The sequence below is a fragment of the Urocitellus parryii genome, chromosome 4 (assembly GCF_045843805.1).
Source record: "Urocitellus parryii isolate mUroPar1 chromosome 4, mUroPar1.hap1, whole genome shotgun sequence".
NCBI lineage: Eukaryota > Metazoa > Chordata > Mammalia > Rodentia > Sciuridae > Urocitellus > Urocitellus parryii.
This window is the reverse complement of record NC_135534.1, coordinates 89314664-89335810: the sequence shown is the minus strand read 5'-3', so window position 1 is coordinate 89335810 and position 21147 is coordinate 89314664. Positions and strand designations below refer to the sequence as shown.

The 21147-nt window shown below is 38.1% G+C and overlaps 1 protein-coding gene across 2 annotated transcripts in view; it reads right to left on the bottom strand.

The window, feature by feature from the left end:
- Arhgap42 (Rho GTPase activating protein 42) overlaps positions 1–12983 on the bottom strand; it is a 258977-nt gene extending 245994 nt beyond the window's left edge. For both annotated transcript variants that reach the window (XM_026392469.2, XM_026392470.2), the window contains exon 1: positions 12385–12983. In XM_026392469.2, coding sequence (XP_026248254.2) covers positions 12385–12538 — 154 coding nt within the window. In that variant the 5' untranslated portion in view covers positions 12539–12983. The remainder of the gene's footprint in view (positions 1–12384) is intronic.
- Between the last annotated feature and the right edge of the window lie 8164 nt (positions 12984–21147).

Here is a 21147-nt window from a genome sequence, read left to right as displayed (position 1 = left end):
AATACAGAAACCTATGTAGAAAAAAATCTCCCATCTGCAGAGTTTGGCCTGTTAAATTTTGTGAAACTGCCCAAATAGCGATACTACTTCTGAGAAAGACAAGTTGTGACCACAATTCTAAATAATTTTTATTTTTACAGACCTCTGATCCAAGCAGCAGTAAGTATATCTATCTGTAAACTCTCATAATCTATAAGGCCTATTCATTAATCCCCAAGCCAACCTAATCCTTCCATGGTTCCCAAATCAAAATAAATAAATAGTTATTTGTTTTAGGAAAAGGTAAATCAAAACCATGCCACATACCTATCATGTTCTACTAATTAGATTTAGTTTGGGCAACAAGCCTATGTTTTAACATTCAATTAAAGTATTTCCATTTCAATAATTTCTCATTTCCTGGGAATATGGTAATCAAATTCACAACAATCTGTTAAAGTTAAATCACAAAAACAAACTGAAATTATTAAGATTACAATGATGCTACCTAAGCCAAATGAAAATAATGCCAATTTTTTATGTTATTATGCATTTTTCCATCGGCCTGTATGAATACAAGAAATATGTGGAAATGTTATTCCCATTTCTGAGTGTGGGACCAGTGGCTTATACCCATGCCATTATAGCTAGTGGCAATGCCAAGACTGGAACAAAGTTCTAACTCCTAGTGCTGTCTGCTCTCCCTTGGATTACCCAGTCCAAAAACCACTGAGTTCCATGCAGAATATAAATCCTACTGAAAGTAATGTTGAAGAGCATATTTGTAGTCATCATTCCCTGACTAATTTACTCCACAGATATTCAAAATCCTCCTCCATGTCATGTGTTTCTTAGTAAAACGTAAATTGGTTGATGTTCAACAATCACTGAACATCTACAATGTTTAAGAATTGATTAAGGGCTGGGAATGTGGCTCAAGTGGTAGCGCGCTCGCCTCGCATGCGTGTGGCCCAGGTTCGATCCTCAGCACCACATACAAACAAAGATGTTGTATCCACCCGCCAAAAGCTTAAATAAATAAATAAATAAATTCTCTCTCTCTCTCTCTCTCTCTCTCTCTCTCTCTCTCTCTTTTAAAAAAATTTTTAAAAAAAGAATTGATTAAATTCAAATATCCTTGCCACTCAGAAGTTTATACTCAAAAAACCAGGTAAGATAATAGAGACACAACTTCTATAACCCAAGGAATGCCTTGAATGACCAGCAACCACCAGAAGCTTAAAGAGACAAGAAGAGTCCTCTCCTAATGACTTCAGAGAGAACGTCTGTGGCCCTGATGAAAGATTTATTTTGAATTTATGGTCTCAAGAATTATGAGAGAAGGGGTAATACTAGGGAATGATAGTGGCCAATTCTATTGTTATATTGTGTGCATGTATGAATACATAACAAATCCCACCATTATGTACAACTATAATGCACCGATAAAAAATGGGAGAAAAAAAGTATTGGGAAAGAATAAACTTTTGCTGTTTTGTGCTAAGAAAAATTATATATATGTATATATATATATATATATATATATATATATATATATATATTAATGGAAGCAGCTATCAAACCTAAGATATTTTATGTATTGAATTGCTGGAGTAACTGAATGGAAAAGTCTAGACAGGGTGAAAAATAGAGAAGGGTTAGGTTTCAAATATTTCTACATAAAATGACAAGGTGGATGACCATATAAATGAACAAAAGAGAACAAGCTGGGGGGAGGAGGATGAAATTTGTTTCTGCCAGATCTGAGTCTGAGGTTGCTTGAAGCACATCCGGGTGAGTGTATCTCTCAGGCTGCTGAAAATGTGGCCCAGGGCTCAGGAAAAGGAGGTCAGGGCTAGAACCCTAGGAGCAGATGTTATCACACAAGGAAAGCAAACAGTAAAGGACAAAGAAGAAATCCTTGTGTACCACCAACGTTGAGGAGGTGGACAGAAGAAATAAAAGGGAAAAGGAAGAAGAGCTCAGCAACTTTACACATAAGAAAAAACTTCAGTGAGGGAGCTGGACTAAAGGAAACAAAGATTTTACAAAAAGTCATTTGTGGAAAACCAGGACTGCCTGTGAACTCCCTTCCTCTTACGTCATATGCTGACATCATTTTCCCAAATCTTCCCCCAGCTATGCACCCCTTACAAAGTCACCTTGATCAGTCTGGGGATGGAGCTCAGTGATAAAATGCTTGCTTAGCTTGTGTGAGGCCCTGGGTTGGGTCCTCAGCATCACAGGAAAAAAAAAAGAAAAGAAAGTCACTTGTATTACTATCGACAATTTTTATTGGGAACTATCCTGCTCAAAATTTTCACAAACTTCTAAAAACAAGTGCAAAGCTCCTCTCATGGTCCTTTGATTCTCTAGTGTCACACACTAACCTTCATAGTGAACAAACAAAGCTTAAGTCCCCAAATCATAACATCTGTTTTCTCAAAGAATTCAAAATTTGCTTGCCCTTGCTATCCCTTCCCACTCCCCACGCAACACCCTATTTTTACGGCCACATTTTTTCATTCAGACATTTTAAGGAGTAAGAAAATTAAATAAATGAAGAAGAGAAAATTCTCATAAGAGCAAAGTAAAATCAATCTACTATATAGCTCCCATTTGGAAAGTGATAACATACTAGCTACACGCTATACTTAGAATACTCCATTTCTATTAGGGGCTTATCATTCCTGTCCACACACAAACACATACCAGTTTTCTAAATTAAATCGTCACTTTTCCTGTGTACTTAAAGCAAAAACTGGAGCTGGGTCTTTCATTTGGATAAGCTCAAGGGAATGCTATTTGGCATGTCTTTCATAAACTAGCAGGCAGTATGGCTTCTGAGATTTGCAAAATATCACAGAAATTCCACTACTTAGGAATGCATCTGATTCTAAATGAAGGGTTGTCATTATGTGTCTACCCGCTTTTTCCCAGACTAAAGCCAAGGTTCAGGGAGAGTACTATTAATGTAGCAAGGTTATGTACAGGCAGCATTTTTCCAATTTTTTTCATATCACCTGACATTGAGAACCAACCAAGGATGCTTCCCTGTCCTTCACACACACGGACACAAAAAAAGACACTCTCTGCTATACTAGAGAATCAGCTGAATCAGATAAGCCAACAACATGAAAATTATCATGTTTTAGCATTTTTAAAATACTATTAGGAATAGAGATTTCTACCACAGAATCTAAATATTGGAACTGAAAAATCCACAATCATTAATACAAAATAATTTACAAAGTGTTAAATATTAGTCTTTTCCTTGCATTTTCCTACCACATTCTACATAAAAATTACAATCTAAGAAATTCTTCTCAAGTACAAATTCAGATCCTAGAAAGGCAGGACTTACTTTTCTTCTATGTATTCTCACCTCTGTAAAAAGGAAAAAAAAAAAAAAAAAAAGACTGGAAAACTAGCAGCCGATTAGCTATCATAGGGTACCTTACTATTCCACAGGTCACTTTTTCTGAAGTAAATTACAAACACAAGGTTATATATGTGTGTTTACCACAAAACTTTCCTCAGCATTTTAATTGGATTTTTATAGCAAAATTGGAATAGTGCAGATATTAAAAACAAGTATTCTGATTAACCAAATATTTCAAGTAGCTATAATCCTAGAAGAAGGATCCACATGACCAGAAACATCCAGTTTAAATTCAGATAGCCAAAACCAAAACTGTTAGAATAATTACATTTCTATGGACTATCCTGTTATCATCTTGCCCCTTTTCTCTGCTTCAAGGGCCATTAAGATGAACAAATATTATGCAAGTTTTTATACATATACAAAAAAATCAGTCACTATAACTCAACTATATGGCAGCTGCAAAAGATGAAATGCAGGTTATGTGACCTAAACAGCCAGGTGTTCAGCAACTGGTTTTAATTTTCAGAAGGAAAATCAGCAAGAAACAGCCCTTAGCTCGTGAGGCCCAATTCACTGGGGATACACCATAAGGATTATTAGATGCTGGGCATAGGTTCAGCAGGCTGCAGGAAAAGAGAAAACTGGCAGAGTTAGAAACTGAAACTGGTGGGTGGCAGGTGGGAATATGGGATACTGGCACCTGCCTACAATCCTTAAATGGGCAGAAATTGCAATCCAGACAGCAAGGATAGCAGTGGCCAGAACATGTGGCAATCACTACTCTGGCAAGAAATAACATTCATGAAAGAGATTCAAGGCTATTTAGCCCCCCTTCCCTTCACCCTTTTCTATCTGTCCATCATAAATGTTTCATTGTTGTACAATATTCACTCAGTGCAGTTTAATAAGCTGATTTTTAAATCTAATATTTCTGTTTATAAATGTAGAGGGAAAAAATGTGCCACTCTCTATATATGTATTTCTTTAAGAGACTTGTACTGGACACCAAAGCAATACTAAATGTAGCCTTTATTATTTTTAAATTATATAATCTTATACATCATGGTTTACACAATTAACACTGTTTTATAAGAAATGTTAAGAATTGAAAGGATGTTTGTTAAACAGCTCCATCATAACTATAATAGAAGGCAGTACATAACGTTGCTAGCCTCCTCCTCCACTAGACAGGTAACCATTTTCTGTTCCCACAGCAACACATTTTCTGACCTCCTAACCCAGAGGAGCCCTTCAATTACTACCTGCTGAAAAGGAAATCCAGGAGAAATAAAGATACTATTAAAGGGCACCTATTAAGCTTATATAGAGCACAAAAAGAGGTAGACTGAAGTAATCAGCCAGCCCAATTTAATTCCACTCTGATGAGAGTCAAGGCTCCCATTTAAATTAACACAAGTATAACCGCTTTTACTTCTAACATGGCACTGAAACAGAATCCTAAAGCACCACATTCCTAATCCACCAGCTCCTAAAATTAATTACAGTTCATTTGAAAGATAGTTACTTCTGCTCATTTAACTCAAATTCTAATGACTATAAGCACCAAATGAGTGGTTGGAGTAATTACACACATGCACCTTTGATTAGACTGCCCAACCAAATGAGCAAAACAACCTCAGTGGTCTAAGGAGCAGTGAAGTAGCTCTCTCAGAAGTAAAAAGAATCTACACTGAGTTCCACTTAGGCTAAATAAATCCTATGTACAAACTTAAATACCAGAAATAGCCTAAAATAACAGTTCTCACTAACAGCTGAAGGATGACCAAGTAAAGAGAAAATTATGGGAAGAGCTTGGCATGATGGCACACACTTGTAATCCCAGTGACTCAGGAGGCTGAGGCAGGAGGAACACAAATTCAAGGTAGCTTGGGCAACTTAAGGAGACCATGTCTCAAAAGAAACAAATGAAAAGGGTGGGAACAAGGCACAGTGGTGAACACCTGTAATCCCAGTGGCTCTGGAGGCTGAGACAGGGGGATCACAAGTTCAAAGACAGCCTCAGCCATTTAGCGATGCCCTAGGCAGCTTAGTAAGACCCTGTCGCAAAATAAAAATAAAATAAAATAAAAAGGGCTGGAGATGTGACTCTGTGGTACAGCACCCCTGGATTCAATCCCCAGTACCACAAAAAAAGAAAATGAATCAATTATGTTCCTATATACCAGTGATGAATCAGCTGAAGAAAAATCAGGAAAATTATTCCATTCACAGTAGCCTCAAAAAAATTTTTTTTGAGAATCAATCTAACAAAAGAGGTGAAAGACCTCGACAGTGAAAACTACACAACACTAAAATAATAAAAGGAAGAAGACCTTAGAAAATGAAAAAAACTTCCTATGTTCTTAGATAGGCAGAATCAATATTGTCAAAATGGCCATAATACCAAAAGTGCTATACAGATTTAATGCAATTCTTATTAAAATTCCAATGATGTTCTTCATAGAAATAAAAAAATCAGTCATGAAATTCATGTGGGAAAAATAAGAGACCCAGAATAGCCAAAGCAATCCTTAGCAAGAAAAGTGATAGAGAAGGCTTCATAACACCACACCTCAAATTATACTACAGAGCTATAATAACAAAAATGACATGGTGTTGGCACAAGAATAGAATTAAAGACCACTGGAACAGAATAGAAGACACAGAGACCAACCCACATAAATGGTTATCTCATACTAGACAAAAGACAGCCTCTTTAACATATGGTGCTGGGAAAACTGGAAATCCATATATAGTAGTTTGAAATTAAACCCCTGTATCTCACCCTGCACAAAACTCAATTCAAAGTGGATTAAGGACCTAGGAATGAGACCAAGAGACCCTGCTCATACTAAAAGAAAAAGTAGGCCCAATTCTCTATCATATTGGCTCAGGAACCAAATTCCTCTTCAAGACTCTTAAAGTTCAAGAAATCAAATCAAGAATCAATAAATAGGGGCTGGAGTTGTGGCTCAGTGGTAGAGTGCTTGCCTAGCATACTTGAGGCACTGGGTTCATTCCCCAGCACACAATGAAAATAAATATGCAAAATAAAGGTACTAAAAATGACATTATGTCTAAAAAAATGAATCAATAAATGGAATGGAATCAAACTAAAACAATCAATAACATGAACAGAGAGTCTACAGAATAGGAGAAAATCTTTACCACTGGCACCTCAGATAGAGCATTAATCTCCAGGATATACAAATAACTCAAAAAACTTAACACCAAAAAAACCTCAAATAACCCAATCAATAATGGGCAAAGGAACTGAACAGGCACTTCACAGAAGAAGAAATATGAATGGCCAACAAATATATGAAAAAATGTTCAACAACTCTAGCAATTAGATAAATATAAAAAGGAAAATTAAAACTACACTGAGATTTTATCTCACTCCATTCATAATGGCAATTATCAAGAATATAAATAACAATAAATATTGGCAAGGATGTAGGGAAAAAGGTTCACTCATACCCTGCTAGTGGAACTGCATATTGGTATCACCACTCTGGGAAAGAAGTATGGAGATTCCTTTGAAAACTTGCAATGGAACCACCATTTGACCCAGTTATCCTACTCCTCAGCTTACACCCAAAGGACTTAAAATCAATATACTACAGTGACTCAGCCACATCAATGTTTATAGCAGCTCAATTCACAACAGGCAAGCTCTAGAACCAACCTAGGTGCCCTTCAACAGATAAATGGATAAAGAAAATGTGGTATATATACATAATGGAATATTACTCGACTATAAAGAAGAATGAAATTATGGCATTCCCCAGTAAATAAACAGAATTGGAGAATATCATGCTAAGTGAAATAAGCCAATTGAAAAAAACTGAAGGTCAAATGTTCTCTCTGATATGTGGATGCTAACCCATAGCAAGGGAGTGTAAGAAGGAAAAATATTGAAGTTCATTGGATTAGACAAAGAGGAATGAAGGGAAGCATTGGGGGATGGGAATAGGAAAGACAGTGGAATGAATCAGACATGACTTTTCTCTGCTCATATAAGAGTACACGACCAGCGTAACTCCACATCATTTTCAACCACAAGAATGGAATCAAAACTATAATGGGCTGCTCCCTATGTATGTATAATATGCCAAAATACACACTCTACTGTTATGTATATCTAAAACCAACAAATTAATCAATTAATTTTTAAAAAGGAATTATGGAAAGTTTTTCTTACTTTTTGTTTTTCTCCTCTTTTTTCTCAACTTCTTCCCCATGCCACCAAAACTTCTGGTTAGCAAAGAGGGCCCTGAGAGTACACCAGAGACTGGCTTAAAGTAAAACAACAGGTGCAACAAGGCCAGGGTGAGTTTGTGAACCAGCAGATGCAAGATGGGGGTGCTTCACCCTTTTTAAGACATTTCAATGTAGTTGTATGCACTTAGGGTTTTCTCTTCCTATAAACACTTACCTAACCCCCAGATCACAAGTGCATCAGAGCAGTGTACTTCATATCGAGGTCTGTGGCCACAGAAGGTGACACCTTTAGGAAAAACTGCTTGCTCCTGACAATGTCCTCATTAACTGTATATTCTACATCATCCACTTATTATCAACAAACCAATGGAATAGATGCCCTCCTTGTTTGTTTCATGGGTCACTAGTACTAGGAACTTCAGCTTCCAGAACAGAAGCAGTGTGACCAATAAATAAATAAAGCCTGTGATGGAAGGCCTTTTGACAGGACTAGAAGATTCAGAAGCAGTGCAGTTTCTACCAGTAAAAATAGTGAGAAAATGAAATGACAACACATAAGGTATTATCAGCAATCTCTGTGTGAGAGTAAAATTTGTTTCAGCAAAACATCCGTTAGATTAATGAAATGTAGTTGACAAATTTTGTATTGGTTTCTTGATGTTGACTGCATTAAACTTGTAGACTAATTTGCTCTTAAGATAGTATGACTGTCATACACAGAGGTAGAGTTTCATACTTGTGTATATTTAATTAACTATCATAATAGACAATTAAATCTGTATTATAGTCCATTAACTGGTTTTTTCCCTTTAAAAGAATTCCAAACATACAGGTTTGAGAAATTCTAACTTCAAGGCAGACCAAACAGCTGGCCAGTCCCAGCTTACGGCAACAAGAGGAAAGGAAGAAGGGCTGGCCAGGATGCTGCAAGGCAGGGTAGAAGACTGCTCTCCTCACAAGGTCAGTTCTGTCTATGGTGCTATTTCAAGAGACACAGAGGACTGGTTCCAGAAGCCACATTGATGTCAAAATCCCAGGGTTAGCTTAAGTCCCTTGTATAAATGGAGTAGTATTTGCACATAATCTATGCACTTCCACCCATACACTCTAAATCACCCTGATTGCTTAAGGTACCTACTAAAATATAAATGTTACATAAATAGTTGCTATACTGTACTGCTTGGAGAAAATAGAGAAAGTCCGTATATGCAGTCTTATCCTGTTTTCTGGTCTTTTTTTTTTTTTTCTGAATATTTTCAACCCATGGCTGGTTGAATCTGCAGATAGGGAATCCACAGATATAGAGGTCTACAGTATTTTCAATTAATTTTAATTGACAGAAATAGCATGCACTGAAATGATACATATTACATTTTGGTATATGTATACATTGTAGAATGGCTGATGTGAATTAACTCACATTTATCATTTTTGTAGTTAGAAAACTTAAAATCAAAATCACTTAGAAATTTCTAATTCTCTCTATCCCTCCCCCTGATTTTTTTTTTTTTCAGGGAGTCTGTGTATTCTTCTAAGAACAACAACATCTTATAGACAATTCTTTGAATTCAAAAGTATAAAGATAAAGGGAAATGACAGGAGAGCAATTTTTAGATATTTCTTTGTTGTGATCCTTAAAAGGAGAAAATTAAGAAGTAAAAACAACCTATGATTTCACAGTTCAAATTTTAAGTCTGGAACCTAACAAAGGAATAAAACTCAAAGAATAACATTTGAGGAAAAGTGTGGAGATTTTGAGTCATACTTCATGAACTAAGCTTGATCCACAGATATCAAGAATATTCCCAAATATTTCTCACAAAATGTCTAAATGGTATGTGATAAAATTAACAAATAATCCTAGTGGTAAAATTTCTATAGATGTTTTCCTCATTTTGCAGGGAAAATAGGACTCAATTTATTTTCCAACACACAGCACTTGGACAGCACCCGAATTTAAACTCAAGTCTAGGTCATAATACTGAACTATCATTCTTTTTCTTAGAGTAGATGGACACATGGAATATAACAATTTATTCATTTTTGAAAAAATATTAAGTATCTTACGGTATTTTAAAATGGAATCCTGAAGTTTAGGACAGATCATCTAGTTCCATTTATAATATCCTTTCTAAATAAATCTAAATCCTTAGTCATAGATCAAGAAGCATATGTGGCTTCTAGTGGAACAGTCAGTCATCCTTGCATTAATCAAACCCTCATCAGAAATTATTAACAAGGAGAGAAATAATAAGACATTAATGATCGTCAGCTAAGCAAGGTTACATTCATTAGGAAATCATTAGTTACCAATGAAACAACAAAATAAAAAAAGAAAGGGATAACGAAAATCCCTACTGAAAAAGCTGGTATAAAATTAGGAAAGGCCTCCTCAGGCAGGAAGAAAAACAGGAGGGACAGGACTTGGGGAGAGAGTGCTTCCTTAATGTACCTGGGATAGGACTAAGCAGGTCTCAAATCCTTTAGACACTTATCCAATCAGCTTCAGAGAGTAAGCATTTAGCAGCTGCAGGCTGGCCTCAAGCATCCTCCCCAAGGGACCTAAGGTGGTTTGGTGGGGAAAAAAAGCAGTGCTATCATGTGACTTCAGGATTCCTTTGCTCTAAAACTTCCCATTTTGCAGCTGATGCCGGGAATTCTTTTCACAAAGAATAAAATATTTCCCTTCCACAATGAAAACAGTAATAATCAAACGTTAGTTAGAGTACATATTCTCACAAAGCTAAGAAACCTACAAAGACTGTGGGTTGTATATTTAAGTGCATGAGGCCAAACTAATAAGGCTAGGTCTATCAAGAAGCTTACATTCTCATGGTATCTTATAAATGAAAGAGCATAGCTATAAAGATGGGAATCACCTGATTTTTACAAAGCCAGATTCAAGAATCACAACAAAGTATGTAACATCACAAGTAAAATAATGTATATGTCAGAGCATTTATCATAGCTATGTAAGCATTTTCAACTTTCAAAACACTGAAGTTAATCTCATACAGAGTGGAGGGAAAATATAGAACATCTGGCAACTTCAGCAAGAATCAGTCCCACACTTAGTGCTTGAGATAGGGACGCTCTTTTTGAAGAAGCATCATGCTCTCTAACATGAAAGAGACTTCAACGAGGATTCACAAACCAGAGGAAGGAAAGTTCGCATGTGTGTCTATGCAACATACAAAGAACTGCTAATAAACTTTATTTCTCACACATCACTGTAAACACCATTACTGTAGCAGCCTCAAATTTAGAAACTAAGCAAATACGGACATAAAACAAGTTTTCTTTACCCTGGTTAAACAGCACAAGTGGAAAGTAAATGTTTTAGCATTTGGGATGGTTAAAACAAAAAGATTTAGGGAACACATAAATCTCAAGACATCTCTCTAAGCCCTATTCTTACTAATAATACATGTTTCAAATACAGATCAGAGGCTAAGTATCTCAGTTTCAGGCACACACACATCTGCATCATGTTGCTGACCTTGCACTGACATAAACAAAGACGCTGTCCCTCTATCTGTCTTTGGGAATACTTAATCGCCCAAAGGTTGCTCCACCTGGTGAAAATACCTCATTCATCCAGCCATCAGAGGCCAAAGATTCCAGGGTTTCATTTCAGAAACTAAAGTGCTCAAAAACTTCCATTAAGACACAAATATGAGACCAGGAGCCATGGCCTTCGCCAGTTATCCCAGCAGCTGGGCAGACTGAGGCAGGAGGATCAAGAGTCCAAAGCCAGCCTCAGCAAAAGTAGGACGCTAAGCAACTCAGTGAGACCCTGTCTCTAAACAAAAATACAAAATAGGGCTGGAGATGTAGCTCAGTGGTCTAGTGCCCCTGAGTTCATTCCCAGGTACTCCCCCAACCCCGCCAAAAAAAAAAAAAAAAAAGATGCAAATATGTCCTGGGAAAGGTAATTAAGCCTTATCATTAGTCACTCAATTCCTTGTATGGGATGCAAAGTATAAAAAGTTTCAGATTAACTTTTTAGTCTTAGTAATTGAACGTGAAGTTCCAAAGCAGGAAAGAAGAAAATAAAATGCTGTCAGGAGGTATAAGGGTGGGAGGCTGGAGAAGCCCTGAGGGTAGTTACATTCCTCGGAAGTTCTGATTGACCTTTAGCCCCTGAACTCTCACCCTCAGGCTCTACCAACACCACACACAATGTAAACCAGAACTAAATGCGCACAGGAAACTTGCAAAGGATTTAAACTCACTGGTGCCATACTAACTTTGATCATCTTACTAAATAGCAAAACTCAAATATGTAATTTTTTAAAAGCCGACTCAATGACTGTGGCCAGGGACAAGCTATTTACGTATATAAAAAATTGATAATTGTCTTTGAAAATAAGACTAGCTTAATTTCATCTTTAAAAATGTTCTTGACCCCCTCCCTTTTAAGGAATTTTTAAAAAGTGTTCAAACTAGGCACATATACACACACACAAAAAAAAAAAAAAAAATTCAAGGAAAGTAAAAGCCCCCAACAACTTTCCAGCGGTGTGATGAGAAAGGTGACTTTGAATGACTTTCCTTAGGATATACTCTGTATCCCTTACGAAACTTTCCCTTCTCTGCAGACGTGAAAGTAAATAAGAACACCTAAGAACAAACTTTGTTGGCCACCAGCAGGGGAGCTCTTCAGCTTTTGTCCCCAAATCCATTCAAACAAAAGAAGCTCCGTCTCCTCCAACCCAACCCTCGGACCCACACCCGGCGGGGACTCTCCAGATCCTGGCGCGCTCCCTTCCCTCCCAAGCCGGTCTCCAACTTACTCCTCAGCGCCCCAATAAGCAAAGAGCCGTCCTTAATGAGCTCTTTGATGAACTTGTTGGTTCGCTCCAACTCAATCTCGTGACATTGCAGTCGCTCCCTGAAATCCGGACTGTCCAAGTAGGAATCGCTGAACTCCAGAGTGGGTAGCCCCATGGCACAAGCAATGCCAGCTGCGGCTGAGGGCACGTCGGGGCCGGCGGTCAGGGTAGGGACAGCCGGCGACCGCGGCCGGCGCTGGGGACGCGCGATCGCGGAGAACGCGCCGGGACGCAAGGGGACGGCGCGGAGGAAACGGGCCCCGCGCGCCGAGCCGCCTGCGCCGGGCTAGTCTTCCTCCCCAAAGGCAAGGCGAACGCAGGCACGGGCGGCTGGCCAAGGCGCGGGTCTGCTCAGGTCGTTGTCATGGGGGCGCATCGTCGCTCAAAGCACTAGGGTGGAGAGGCTCCGGGCCGCAGCCGGGGCAGCAAAGTTTCTCCCACGGCGCGCAGACACTTCCGGCAGCTCCACTCTCGTACTCTCTTGACAGTCGTTGGCGCTGTGAGTCCGAAGCGCCCAGCGGCAAGTCTGGCAGGGCACGGGAAACCCTCCCCCTCCACGAACGCAGGCTCAGTCGGAGAGCTTGCAAATCGGGCCTGGGCTCCGAGACCCTCCTCCCCGTAGCCGCACTCCCACTCCGCCCCCCACCCGCCCATTTACCCTCTTGCCCCCGCCCACCCTCCCGCACTTTGCTCAGGGCTCCCAGCATTGCAGTGGCCAAACAACTCCTGCCTATGCCCCAGGCGTTAACCCTGTCCCCTCCTGCGCGCCTGTCTCCACTGGCCCAGGGTGACACCGAGATCCAGCACTCCACAAAGAATCTCCAACTCCTAAAATACATGCCTATCACTTCTCTCCTTCATCCACTCCTTAGAATGCCTGGGTGAGAAACCAATGTTAACTTTCCCCAAAGTTTGAATATTTGGAAGACACTACTTATAGCGTTAGTTTATATTTACTTGATACTTCCCCCACTGCATGCATACAAATTGCAAGTTGAGACTTGTCTCTTTCCCACCCCTCAATTTCATCAATCCAGACTAATGTAATAGTATTTTTTTTTTTCTCAGTTGACGGGAAGATTTTTCAGTCATTCCTAACCTGTCCCAAGAAAGCACCTTGGACTTAGGTGCTCTTACTAATAGATGAATATTTATTTGCATCACAATATTAGTATGTTGTATTGGCATTTGGATGGAATCATCCTAGAAGGAGGGTGATTTTCAAATCACTGAAGTGGGCAGAAGTTTCAAACAGTAGTTAGTTCATTCATACTAACAGGCTATTCCCCATCTGGTAGAGGTCCATCTAATAAATTTCTGTTCTTGCAACTTTGACAGCAAGAGAAATTTCTGATATACATCTCATCTGCTATCATCTATAGGATTTTTGAGACTCAGTTACTTTTCTTAAGTATCTGCTTTTAATTTCTATTTTTTTCATTGCTTTGTCCATTTGAACCATCTGTTAACTCTTCTACAGATCATGGGAAAAAATCCATTAAAGTGCTTTACATTTTTCCCAATTAAGTTTCAAGGGAACTTCAAGACATTTAGTTTCATTTTTTAAAAAATATACATAAACGTTAAAAATAGCATGTAGGGATGGGGATATAGCTCAGTGGTATAGTGCCTGCCTAGCATGCATGAGACCCTGGGTTTGATCCCCAATACCAGAAAAAAAAATTGCATGTAAACTAAAACAAATATGATCATGTAAACAGTATGTTTGATGGTTTGGTTTAAATTCTTCTAGACCAAGGAATTCAGATTTTAAAACCTTACAATTCAGATTTTAAAACCTTACATATTTTCACTATTCATTCTCAACATGTTGGCAAAAAGACCAATCACAATTACATAATTCCAAGTGTTGAACTAGTATCTGTCAATTAAATAAGCCTCATTCAGTGGCATAGGGGAAACAATAATGTTTGTCAGATAATGGAATAACATGAACAGCCATGGACTGTTTTTCACCTAAGGTGATTTTACAACTATTCATCATCGCCTGAAAGACAAAAAGCCAGTCCAGCCAAATAAATAAGTTTCCTTTCAACTTTTGCCATGTTGCTATTCCAAGCAACTAAATCCAATGCCAACTGCTGAGATATGAAACAGGATAAAATATAACAATCTCTTCTTGTTTTTCATTAAATCAAAGTCCTATGATTAATTCTTTAAAAATGCATCAACAGTCTTTGATAAGTAGCATTTAGTATGTTGGGTGTCAATCTTTGGTTTTCTGTGGAGTCTTACATGTCAGGGCAGATTTATTCTAGATTCTAAGATATGGGTTCTCATTTACCCATTCATGTATGTAGTTGCATGTTTTATGCCTGCCTTCTACATTATTAGGATCTGGATAGAGAAGTGGATTATATATAGAAAGATACATAAAGCAAAGCATTGTACCTGATCTTAAGCTGCTCTCAGAAATTAAAATACATTGAAGAAGTCCTGGTATAATCCAAGGCAAAACATGCTGTGTTCCACAACTTCACACAGATGTTGTACCAATAATGTCACTGATGCCATTCATCATCAATTTTTCCACTCAGGTCCATCATTGCTTTTATGTGGAATCAAGATGTTCCATCTGTCCTTCACCCATTAGTGTATAAAGTTTAGTGTGTTGTAAATAAACTTTTCTCTTGTAGGTGCTTTCAGGGTTACTCATGACTTGTTCCATGATTCATACTTTAATTATACCTGCTAGTCAGGCTTTTTTTTTATGCCACATTAACCCAGCTACTTGAGAGACACCAGAAATGATTTTGCTTTGAGGTGGATTTACTGTCAGTTTTGAACCTGATTCTTTCCAAGAGAAAAGGTTTATAAATAAAAGATTGTCTACACCTGCAGCTTGTCTGAATGTGAGTTTTTAATGGGCTGAAATGTAGGTAGCCTTTCCAAAAGTTTCCACTTCACAATGTGTGGCACTGCCAGCCACTTGGTTAGCTTCACAAATATTGTTGGCTGACATGAGCTTTGGCATGGTAACTGGCACAGAGAAATGACTGTTTGTTTTCTTAATTCTGAATGGGGGTGTGTGTGGAGTTCTGTCTGTTTTTATTTAAGAGCAAATAGGTTGTAGGGGATAGTAAACAAATACCTGGTATTTGTAAACCTGCCTAAAACTTTTTTCTTCACCTACTAATTGTCTGTTCTGTAATATGCACACAGTAAATGTTACTGTCAAGTTGTTATTTTTCAGTTAGTTAGATAGACTTAAGCCTCCCAGCCTCAGATATCCCAAGTTAAATTCAAGTATGGTAAAGAGTAACTGAACAGAGAACATCTCAGCCCTTCTTGAAGTGAGGCGGCAGATATATTGTCACTGTTTGCATTCCTACCTGTGCACTATAATGTCCCAAAACATGTTCCTTGAAAGTAGGTTTTATATCATTCTAACTCAATCTTACATCATGTCTAGAAAAACAATATTGTACCCAAATGAACAAAAACACACGATTTCATTTCTAAAACACTTTTTTTGTGGTTAAATGTAGATGACATAAAATTTACCACCTTAACCATATTTAAGTGCACAATTCAATGACATCAAGTACATTCACATTCTTGTGCCATCATGGCCACCTTCCACGTCCAGAACGTTCTCATCTTCCCCAAATGAGACTCAGAGCCCATTAAACAGTGATTCCTTATTGCCCTGGTAACCATCATTCTACTTTCTATCTCTATGAATTTGACAATTTGATGCCTTGTATCAGTGGGATCAATACAGTGCCCTTTTGTGTCTGTCTTATTTTCCTTAAGTGATTCAGCCACTATTGAGAGAAGCAAAGAAGACCTAAGAACCAGATTGTGTATTTAAAATCACATACATAACTTTTTGCATTCACAATTTCTTAGAGTCTCTTCTACCAGCAGAAAAGGAAAGTCCAGATTAAGCCTTTAGATAACAGCTAGTTTATTCTGCCTTATTAAAAGCATTCCCATTATTATTTTTGTCCCACACAATGTTTCTAACATCATTATTTCTTCCAGATTGGTGGTGTATGATATTGTACACTCCAGTAGACAAGCATTCACATCATTAGCAACAGCAGCCTACGTGACTTAGTAACATTATCTTTTGCAGCTAAAAAAAAAAAAAAAAAAAAAAAATGCTCCCACAAGTTGCAAAGGCCCTCTCAACATCTGTTGTGAAACACCAACAAATGCTAAAGATAGCTTATGTTGAAAAAAAACTTTGCTTTGTCTGGAGGTTAGACATGGTAGTCTTTCACAGGAAGACCACAGAACACAGACCACATTGTATGAGTCTATGGATTGCAAGGGCTCATTATCCAATAAAAGGACTAAAGAGCAATGATTGGAAGACCAAAAAGCTAAAATCTAAGTGGTTGAGAGCTGAGAAGAGAGCTTGGATAAGGTAGGTAGGTAGGTACTCTTGAGATAGTGAAGAGATGAGCAGAAGCAGGTTAAGTAAAGGAAGGAAATGTACCATGTGACATCATGGATGAAGCAGGAATTCGGTAAAACTCTCAAGATTTGAGCCCACACAACTCAAAAGCATTACCCTTTTTAAAAATAATATAGATAGGTCTAGTTTTCCACGCTGAATTGTAGGTAAATTAATATAAGGAAGAGGTGTTGTCCAAGAGGGAAGCACAGCCATGATCCTCAGGATGCAGGGTTGGTTACAGAGGGGGCACTGGCCACAGCAAGCCCAGACCACCAACTAAGCCAGCCAGAGTGACTGCAGAGGGCGCCTGTGACCAAAGGCCTTCCAGCTCTGAGGTTTGTGTTATATTGATTTCTGAGCAAGAGGAACAAGAAAAGGGGCAGAAATCTAAGCATAAAAGCCACATCAACTAAGTACACTTATGAGGGGAGGAGAGAAAGAGACTGGAGGGTAGGCAGAGAGAGGTGTCAACTGTTTTAAGTTGAGGAAAAACTTTACTTAGGCATAGATTTTGATATGATTTCCATTTAGTATTGCCCCCTTGTGGCAAATTATGATGTTTGGTAACAGAAAACCAGGAAGAGAAAAAAAGACTACACACACACACACACACACACACACACAAAAAAAAACAACTCCTTCATGTACTGGGCATGAAATTCAGAGTTCTTACCTACATCACTTCAGTGGCCTCGTTTTCTTTCTTTCTTTCTTTTTTTAATACCTTCATTTTGTTTATTTATTTTTTTATGTGGTGCTAAGAATGGAACCCAGTGCCTCACACATGCTAGGTGAGCACTCTACCACTGAGCCACCACCCCAGCCCCTCGTTTTCTTTTATGTGGTCTTGGGAGTGGAACCCAGGACCTTGGCATGGGCTAGGCAAGCCCTCCAAGACCCAGTTTCCCACTAGGTGAGGAAGTTATGACAAAATGGTTAACTTACTTAAATTTACAAAGTTAGAAGTGCCCGGAGTTGAGAATTCAGTTCAGTGTATCTAGCTTAAAAAAGCATAATTTAAAAAAATGTATTTAACAAATATTTATAGGTATCTATCATTGATGGATTCTGCACAGATGCTGGAAATGTAAGAGTAAGAAAAAATTAACCTCAATCCTGTTCTAACTAAATTTTCAGTCTAATGAATTTAAGTAAAAACATTACTCAAATGATCACCCAATGGTCATTTATAAGCTGGATATTTAGGATAATTGACCTTTTAAGCTTTAGAACTTCCAAATGTATAAAATTAGGGATGATAGTGGTAGTAAAAATATGTGTGCCAGTTACCATCCTGAACTCATGATGAAATAGCATTCATTGTTCTACTTGGGTCATTTTTAGTTCTAGTCTAGACTTGAGCTATTTCAAAGCCTGTGACTCAAAGGTTGGATAAGGAATTTCTTCTATACCAAAAGTAAGAATCAATCACAGGTAGAGTTTTCAACACTCCATCCATGTGTGCTCAAAGAGGAAGTGAGGTAACCTCACTTCTCACTGAAACCCCAAAGGGCGTGGCCTCTCCTGGATTCCATAGCAACCACTCAGTGCACAGGCAGGAAGCAAGCATTAGCTGACCTACCAATCTTCACACTACCTCTGGAGGCAGGAGTTTTACAATGACACTGAGGCACCAAAGAGCAAATGAACAAATGAACAAAAACCATCAGATAATTCACCCCAGTATAAACATGATCACACCACAGGGAATACTTGTATTAGGTCACTTATACAAATTTATATTTTTATAGTTTTTTTCTCCACATTTACACCCTTTGTTTTTAGACTCCAATTAGATCATATCTAGATTGTCTCTGTAGCTCTTGCACACTATCAACCCATGGAAGATACCTAACAAATGTTATTTTGCATGCCTGAGAACCTTATCACTTTCAAAAAATTGTCCTTACTCTAACAGAGGTGTTGGACAGTGTTTGTAGAGAAACAAAGGAAGGCTTCCACCCACTTGTTGAAGAGGTCTCTCTGCTTGGGGGTGGAACACTTCTGAACATGAAAAAAGGAGTAGCACCCTTTATCTGTGCTTCCAGTCCCTGGATACATCTGTGCTAGAACAGCTGCCCTGCAGCACAGGGTTATAGTCCCCAGCCAAGGCAAAGGATTTGATGAGAAAAATAACAAGCCAGATGGGGCTTAAGGAAACTCACTCGAATAAATGGCTCCACATCCAGGAAAGAGAAGTCATAATTCAATCAGAGTGAAGCACACTAATGAATGTGATAAGGATAATTGAAAAAGAACAGACCCACAGTCTCTATGGTCCAAGCATTTCAGATGGGGGAAAAATTTTTGAAAGAGCTTCTGCAACCAGTAGTCACAGTGGCAACTTGCTTCAGGAGAAATAAAGTAAAATTCATGGCATTGTCTCTCATAATTTATTCTAACTTGCATTCTGTCCGTATGGATTTTTATATAGAAATGAAATTAGAAAATTTTATTAAATTATGTATTATAATAACAAGACAAAATTATATTTTCAATTTCTTCAGAAAGAGTTGAGTTTCTATTTTTATACTTGTTAGTGATTTTTTTTCCAGATACCAGCTTATTAAATTTCTATTGTGAGACAGGCATAGATTGCTGAGATTATACTTGAGTTTACTAGGTAAATAAAAGTAGTAATCTTGATTCTTGGTACTGCTGCAGCACATTTCACCTAGTTCTTGTGGTCTTTAAAAGGATGTTTCAAAGCTTTATAAAGCTTTCTGAATTCTATCACATTATGGTGTCAAGTAGAACAAAATTTACCAAATACTGAAAATCTTATTGATATAACAGATAAGTATTTCATCAACTATTATAATTCTTCTAACCTGCTTTCCCCAATAACTGCGTATTAAGAAAAATTTTCAAATATGTAGTAACCTTGAAAAAAAAACCCACATATTACTGCCTTCCTGTTCTCTACCTAGATTTAGCAGTGTCAACATCTGCCATATTTATTTTTCTCTCTCTTGTCATTATGTATATTGATGTGATTGTGTGTTTGTGTGCATGTGAAACACTAGAAGTAAATTTTAGGTATCTTGATACATCCCTAAATATTTCAGCATGACCAAAGAAAAGACATTCTCTAATATAACTAAAGCTTAAAGAAAATTAATATATGATAAAAATATCATCAAATATCCAATTATTCCAAAAATTACTTTTATAGCTTAAAAACACAAGCAAAATAGAATCAAACCAAGTTTCCAAATGTAGTCTTAACCAGTGTCCTATTTAACTTTAAAAGTCTATTTTGGAGAGCAACAATAATTTCATTAGTCATCACTGCACAAATTTAGAATTTGGAACAACTGACCCTAGTTTAGAATAGGGTTTCCCTTGATACTGTACTGAAGAAAATGTTTTCGCTCAAATTAGTGGAAAAGACCTTGTGGAGTAGAACCATTCCAAAATCCCTAAGTATCTGAAATTGCCAGTGGTGGCTTCCAGGAGAGGACTGCTTTAGGGCAAGGGAATGCTGTGTGAAATGCATGGTCTGGCATGTAGTGTGTGGTCAATAAATATTTCTTTATAAATTGATGAATGAATACTTGGAATCTAAGATAAACAGCATTCGTATCAACTGGGAACAGGTAAGAATTGCAAATTCCTGGGCTCTAACCTCTACTTACAGAATCCAAAACTCTGCAGGAGATGCCCAATACCCGAATTTTATCAAGCATAATGCCAATGCTGGCTACAGTTTGGGAACAGCTGATCTAGAATAAGTGCAGTTAGACACCAAGAGCGAAGAGCAGTTTTATAAAGAGATGTGGGTGATGTAGTTTTGAGATTGGGCAAGGAGAGAAGAGGTAAGGGGAATGGTCTGCAGAGACCCAGCTAAATGCCAACCCCAGGGGCAGCCTTCCTACAGTCAGGACCTCTGCTCGACAGCTGACAAGGAAGACACCCTCCTTCCCTTGCCGTGTTCACACCCCTAGTGCTCGCGTTAACCTTCTCATGGTAAAGGTGAGAGCTTTTCGATGCATTTAAGGATTGTCTTTATCTGTAGAAAAAGTTATCAGTTACTTTTTAATAACTGACACTATTAAAAGTATATATCTGCATTTTAAAAACTTAGTTTTATCATAGACCTCTGAGTTCAACTCACACAGAGAGTGGGGGGCACTGAGAGTGGGCAAGGATGGTAGATGTAGATAGGTAACAGGATGGCTTCCTTTCCTGACCCTGTCCTTTGTGTTGGGAGGAAAACTGAGATAAGACAGAGGAGAACCTTTATTACCACAGTGACACCCCTGGTGTTAGGGTGTCCTATCAGAACTGAAAAC